Source organism: Aegilops tauschii, chromosome 5 (assembly GCF_002575655.3).
Source record: "Aegilops tauschii subsp. strangulata cultivar AL8/78 chromosome 5, Aet v6.0, whole genome shotgun sequence".
In the NCBI taxonomy this organism is placed as follows: Eukaryota; Viridiplantae; Streptophyta; class Magnoliopsida; order Poales; family Poaceae; genus Aegilops; species Aegilops tauschii.
In genome coordinates, this window is record NC_053039.3 from 323404305 (window position 1) to 323411687 (window position 7383).

Here is a 7383-nt window from a genome sequence, read left to right on the forward strand (position 1 = left end):
TTATTTCGGGTATTCGTTGCACTGCCATAATTGAAGATGAATAGATCAGAAATTTTCTCGCAAAAAAATGTGTGTAACTTTTTTCAATTTGATTTTTTTTTCAAAATTTGTGAACTTTTTTAGATAACTCGTGGACTTTATTCAAATACATGAACTTTTCTTCAAATCCATAAAATCTTGTTTGATTTTTTAAAAAAAATCTGTGATCTTTTTTCCAAATCAGAGATTTAAAATAAATCGATGAACTTTTTATCCAAATTGATGAACATTTTTCAAATCCATGTACTTTTTTATGAAAACATCTATGAAGAATTTCATAATAGATGGTATTTTCCCAAACCTGTGGTTTTAACAAAAAAACTGTGAACTTTTTCCAACTACTTGAGCATTTTTTGCGAAACTGAATTTATTTTCTTTCAAAATAAATCATTTTTTCAAATTCGTGATTTTTTAAAATGAATATTTTTTAAATACGTGAAATTTCGTTTCAAGATTAATGATCTTTGTTTCAAATCAATGATTTTTGCTAAATTCATGAACATTTTTAAACAACAATGAATTTTATAAAAAAATCCTGAACTTATTTCAAAATCAATGAACTTTCTTTTTAGATGTAGGGACTTTTTAAACTTCATGATTTTTTTTAAAATCAATGATTTTTTTTTTCAAAATCAATGAAGCTTTTTTAAAAAATTGATGATTTTTTAATTCATGATACTTTTTCAATTTCATGAACTTAAAAATAGGGCATTTTTCCTAAGAACGGCAATACTGATTGTAGCAAACGGGTAGGGTTTTTTTCTAAGAAAAACAAGCGAGCAGGCGGAGCCAGCGAATATTGCTGGGCGGGCCCATGCAAGCGACGCGGTGGGTGCTGGACTCAAATGTTCTTTTTGTTTATATATAAGACTTTGGCCGCAGCAACTATTTATCGTATTGAGTCCACAAGGATCTCTCGCGTCGACGTGAATAGTGTCAGCCCGGCCCATTTAGCGCGTGCAAACTCGAAAAAAATCGGGAATAAACGGGGTGCCCCCAGGGTTCTCTCCAGCGCAGCTAACGACTCCGCCTACTTCATGTTACTGGTTAGTATTAGGACCGAGATCTACTAGAGGCGACCGAGCAGGTCTTATCCATTTTTTCTTTTTCTTTTTTTGTTTTCTTTTGTTTCATTTCTGTTTTTCTTCTCCTTTTTTTCATTTTTTTATTTCTTCTCATATTTCTTTCATGCTTTTTCATTTTATTTTTTCCATTTTTTGTGTGATTTTCTTTTTTCTTCTTCATTTTTTGTTTTTCTTTTTGTCTTTTCTTATGTTTGTTTTCGTTTTCACTCTACATTTTTGTACATTTCCAAAACATTTTTTGTAATAGGTGATCAACATTTTTTGTATACACGTTCAACATTGTCCGAACGCTATTTCAAACTTTTTCAAATACTTTTTCAATATTTTAATAATTATTCAACATTTCTTAAATACTTGTTAAACATTTTTAATATTTATTCAACATCTTCAAATACTTGTTCAACATTTTTCATATACTCGTTCAACATTTTTAATACCTATTTCAGCATTTTTCAAATACTTGTTCTACATTTTAATACTTATTCAACATTTTCAAATACCTGTTCAACATTTTTCAAATTCTTGTTCAACATTTTTGAATACTATTCAACATCTTTTCAAATGTGTTTTTGAAGAGTGTTTTTTTGTAATATATATATATATATATATATATATATATATATATATATATATATATATATATATATATATAGACACACACAATATTTTAAGGTAATAAAAAGGGTACAAAAATAACAAAAAATCAGAACGAAAAAGAAATAAAAAGAAAAAACAGGCTGTGGCTCCCTCGTGGCTAGGTCGGCCCGTCTGGGACTCGCCCCGACGCGAGACGAGCTTTGCTACATCTACGTAAAGATTTTTACGTAACCTCCGTAAAAGGTGACCTGGCCTGAATTGGTTGGAAGAGAAATAGGCCCAGGGCCACCCCTGAAAATAGGGGGGGACGATTAGCTTAGCGTTAAGGCAAGAACGTAACTTATTTTTGATGCGAGACATAGGGGCGCCCGACTTTGACGGGCGAATAGAGTGAAAAAGACTAAGAGCATCTCCAGCCGCGCCCCCAACACGCCCCCGCAGGAGATTTTTTCGCGCCAGCACCTAAAAATCGGCCCAGCCGCGTCCTCAGGAGCCCGTTTTTCGCCGGTTTGGGCCGAAACTGGCGCCGGCGGACCCAGGCCGAACCTGGCGCGAACTAACAGCGGACCCGCCGAGTCAGCGACACTCGCCTCGTCCTCCTCACAACGCCTCGGTTTTCCACGGGGAATCAATGCCAAGGCTGCCGCCGATCAGCCTTCCATTGATTCCTCACGGGCGGTGCTTCCTCACGGGGGGCGGCGCCGGCGCTTCCTCACGGGCGGCGCGGCGACGCCCCCCTCCCGCCACACGTACACACGGCGCTCGGCCGCTATAAAAAGCAACGCCTCCCCCTTGCCTTTGGCCACATCCGCCCGCAGCCGCCGTGCTCTGCCTCGCCGACGTGCTCTGCCTCTCTCTCCCCATGCGCAACCGACGCCGATGTTCCTCCCCTCTCTCCCCAAGCCCAGTCGCGACGATGTGCGAGCGATTCCCCGGCGATGGGGCGGCGGCCAACGGCTTCGGTCGCCGCTCGTTGCACGAGTGGGAAGCGTACTTGCTGTTCGAGGCCAACATCCTGACGCCTCCCGACATGCGCGCAGGGCCGGGGGGGTGGAGGCTCAGCGCCGGTGGCGTCCCCCGCTGCCCAACATCAACGTGTGCGCCGACTACTTCGCCGACAAGGTCGACCGCGTGTGGGCGTCGCTGACGGAGGAGCAGCGCGCCCTCCCGCAGTACGCCGACGACAACCATAAGGCGTGGGCGGCGTACTTCCAGCACCGGCAGGCGCAGCGGCTGGCCTCCACCAACGGGACGCTGGTGGTGCGGGGCACCAAGAACAGCGAGGGGCGCCGCCTGTGGTGGGGCGCCCCCGACCGCTCGCTTCACGCCGTTCTCCGGCACCTCAAGGGCGGCAACGACCCGCCATTGACGTACCCTGCCGCCCTGGCCTGGAGCGGCGACCAATGGATGCCGAGGAGGACAGCGTCCTTTTCTTCCTCCTCCTCCCGCTCCTCCTCCTCTGGGTCGCCGGCGTTGTTCAGTGTCAAGGCCGAGTCCACGGAGACGCCGCTCGGCCGGCGCACCCGCAACGCCGGCATCGTCATCAACGAGGGCGGGCGCGCCTCCTCCTCGGCTCCTCCCCGCTTCGTCAAGCCGAAGACGGAGCCGGGGCTCGCCGCTGTGAAGACGGAGCTCGGGCTCGCCGCCGTGAAGACGAAGCCGACGCTCTCCGACGAGGGGGCCTTGAAGTGGGCGCGCGAAGACTGGGAGCGGACGGAGCTAGAGCGCCAGTGTCGCGCCCTAGAGCAGTTCGTTGCTCGGCGCTGTGGCTGCGACAAGGGAGGCATCGTCGTTCTCGACGACGACAGCGACGACGATGCGCCGCCACTGGTCCGCCAGGGTGACCCCGGGCAGGGGTCCAGCAGGGGCGGCCGCGTCAAGGAGGAGAAGGACAACGAGGACAACAGCGATGGCGGCGACGGCTGCGACTTCGCCGTGCTGAGCGCGTTCTTCCTGTAGTTTAGGCCTTTATTTTTTTAGTAAATTTTAAGTTTGCTATGTAAAAACTGTTTAAGTTGCCGAAGTTTATGCCCATTTGCCAAATAATAGCCAAATGTCTTATGAAAAAAAATTTAAAAAGACTTCTGGGGTGACCCTGGGGCCGGCGGCTGGGAACCCGTTCGGCCCCAAGCCGATTTTATCGCCGGGTCGACCCCCGATTTTTCGAGGCTGGAGATGCTCTAAGCCCGTGATATGATAAACTTCCACACATACTTACTTGCGTCCCCCTGCTATTGTAACATTCTGATAGAGCAAACAAATTTGTTAAGATGTACTGTAATTAGCGATGAAGCAACAGCCGCCAGTAATCGCTTGGTTGATTCCACATGTCACTCTGGGTCTAGCCATAGCATAAGCACCAACAGATCGGCCGATCAACCAGCCAACACGGTCATTTTCCACGACGCAAGCAATACCAAGTCATCATCCAACAACAGCTCAAGAACCCCTAAAAAAACAGCTTGAGGCACATGCCTTCCAAATTAGCACTGCGTCAAACGAGATCTCTGTTCAGTTCACCAAACGGAGAGATTCCCCGTGTGGCAGACTCCATGATCGAGACGTGCGCCGTGTTCCGGACGACCTATTCGTGCCGTCGCCCCGGCCGGCCGGCTGACGCGGATGGAGAAGAGGGACGCCCTCCCTCCCGGCCGGCATCTGGCGCCTCCACCTTGTTCCCTGGCCACAGCACACGCGCCAAACGCACACCGGCCTTTGAAAACTTCGCCGTCTTTGTCCGCTTGCAATTGCTACCACCCGTGCGTGCCAGCCAGCGCCATGCATGCAGCCATATCCCGGGCTCCTTAATTCACGTCAAGAAATCACAGAGCTCTCAGTCCAGCACACCGGGGTTCAGTGAGCTGTGCTCGATCTTCATCACATCATGGGGTGGACTCTTGCCGTGGCTGCTGCCGTCGTAGTGGCCTTACTGGTGTGCTGCTCCTGTGAGGTCCGAGGTAAGGAGGACGACGATGTGCTGGACTCCCTCGTCGATTTCCTGACCAAGCTCGCCGGTGGCGACGAGAAGACGGCGGGCGACCTCGGCTGGGACGCGTCGACCGACCCCTGCGACGGCACCGGCGGCCGCAACGGCAGCGACTCGAAGTGGGGAGGGACCGTCAAGTGCTTCGAGAACGGCGCGAGCAACGCCGGCCTGATCAAGGTTATCGACCTGCAATCCCTAGGCCTCAGCGGCACCATCGACGCGGAGTTGCTGTGCGCCGCGCCGGCGCTCCGCGTGGTGAGCCTGCAGAACAACAAGCTGCGCGGCGGCCTCCCCGCGGGCTTCTCGGCCTGCTCGGGCCTCACCCACCTCTACGTCGACCGCAACCAGCTCTCCGGCGCCCTGCCGAGCTCCCTCGGCAACCTCAGGAAGCTCCACGTGCTCGACGTCTCCAGGAACGACTTCTCCGGCGAGATCCCCGCCGGCCTCAGCGACGTCCGCGGCCTCATAAGGTTCAACGCGAACGAAAACCACTTCCAAGGCACCATTCCTGATTTCGACCTCGACAAGTTCGAGACCTTCAACGTCTCCAACAACAACCTCACCGGACCTATCCCGAAGAACACCGGACGCTTCCGCGACGACAGCTTCGCGGCCAACGCCGCCGGCATGTGCGGAGAGCCCATGTTCTCCCCGTGTCCCTCCGGGTCCGGGGAGAGCAAATCAAAGAAGACGCGAAGGATCCTCATGTACCTCGGGTACGTCCTCCTCGGCGCCGTCATCGTGGCATTCGTCGTGTACAAGCTTTGCTCCAGGAAGAGGAACAAGCTGGGCAAGAAGGCCATGGTCGGCAAGGACACGTTCGACAGCAGCAACCCGACGACGACGACGACAAGCAAGTCGGCGTCGGCCTACTCGCTGCCGGCTTCGGCGGAGCGGAGCCCAGCGCGCAAAGGCGCGGCGTCGACGTCGCTGGTGGTGCTGCGGCGATCGGGCACGGCCTCGGTCACATCGACAGCTGCCGCCGCCGCGGCCAAGGACCTGCGGTTCGAGGACCTCCTCAAGTCTCCCGCGGAGCTGCTGGGGCGCGGGCGGTACGGGAGCTCGTACAAGGTGGCGGTGCCCGGCGGGGCGGCGCTGGCGGTGAAGCGGGTGAAGGACGCGTCGGTGAGCGACGACGAGTTCCGGCGGCGGATGGAGCGGGTCGCGCGGGCGAGGCACCCGGCCGTCCTGCCGCCGCTGGCCTTTTACTGCGCCGCGCAGGAGAAGCTGGTGGTCTACGAGTTCCAGAGCAACGGCAGCCTCCACAAGCTACTCCACGGTATGCCGCTTTCGTCGCTCCTCTCCTTACAATAGAAGATCGGATGAAGAGAAATACAATCTGCTACAAATCTCCACATAGATTCAAACAAGAAAGTTTCAACACTCGGAGCATCAAATTATCCCAAAATTAAGATAATTTTGTACATGAAACTCGGAGAGATTATATCCGTTCACTGGATGTATGGTCTGAATGTTGGAAATTCGAATTTCTTTTCGTAAAGAAACGCCAAGAATTCACCAATTCGAAGTGTGGGCTGGATATGCCCAAACCGTGGAAAGAAATTAGGTTGTTTCATGCACTTTTAGAGAACAATCTTGTGGCTAATTGCCGTCATGCACATTTTGTAGCAATCGTCATGAACAATCTGCTAACACATGCCAACTTTTATGAGTTCTTCCAGAAGATAAACAATTCCTGATTCTTTCTGCATGCATTAGTTCTTAGTAAGGTTATGCTACTTCGAGCATTAGTTCGTAGTAAAATGTTATTCCGAGCGAGGAAAATAACCAGAGGTTCTTCTCGACGATGATTTGCAGGCTCTATAGAGAGCAGCCAGGCCCCCCTTGACTGGCCGGCGCGCCTTCACATTGCCACCAAGGTGGCCGACGGCATGGCCTTCTTACACGCCGCCATGCGCGGCGACGGCGCGAGCTCCTACGCCTCCTCCACGTCCTCCTCCATCGACTCCGCGGCGGCGGCGGAAGGCGCCATCGCCCACGGCGCCCTCAAGTCCACCAACATCCTCTTCACGGCCGGCATGGAGCCCTGCATCAGCGAGTACGGCGTCGTCGCGCCGCCGCTGGCCGCCGCCGTAGGGAGCAGCCGGAGCTCCGGCCTCCGCGCGGACGTGCGCGCCTTCGGCGTGCTTCTGCTGGAGCTGCTCACGGGGAAGGCCACGGCGGCGCAGGGCGACGGCGCGGAGCTGGCGCGGTGGGTGACCTCGGTGATCCAGGAGGAGTGGACCGCCGAGGTGTTCGATCGCGCGCTGCTCTCCCGCGACGGCGTCAGCGAGCAGCGGATGGTGCGGCTGCTGCAGGTCGCCATGAGGTGCATCGACGCCTCGCCCGGCGAGGTGCCGCCGACCATGAGGGAGGTCGCCGGGATGATCAATGCCATCCGCGAGGAGGACGACAGGTCTGTGTCCATGGAAGCGTGACAGGAGCACCGAACCAGTCGGCAGTCTGAGAGTTCTCCAACCTCTGATCGGTGCTATATATATGTGTGTAAGCATATCTAGTTAGTTGCATTTGAGATTATATTCATCACACTCCCATGTTGAACTTTCCTTCACTCAGTGACTACAAAGAGCTCTAGTCTTAATTTTTCATTGCACACACAGAGTTGTGTGCATCATACACAACTGTTCATGGAAATAATATTCACGCTCAACGAAC

The 7383-nt window shown here is 52.4% G+C and overlaps 1 protein-coding gene across 1 annotated transcript; it reads left to right on the forward strand.

Moving 5' to 3' along the window:
* Positions 1 to 4394: 4394 nt before the first annotated feature.
* On the forward strand, positions 4395 to 7383 carry LOC109755445 (probable inactive receptor kinase At1g48480). The gene is made up of 2 exons (XM_020314356.3): positions 4395 to 5986; positions 6526 to 7383. The coding sequence occupies exons 1-2, from the start codon at positions 4606 to 4608 to the stop codon at positions 7143 to 7145; spliced, it is 2001 nt and encodes a 666-aa protein (XP_020169945.1). The 5' UTR covers positions 4395 to 4605; the 3' UTR covers positions 7146 to 7383.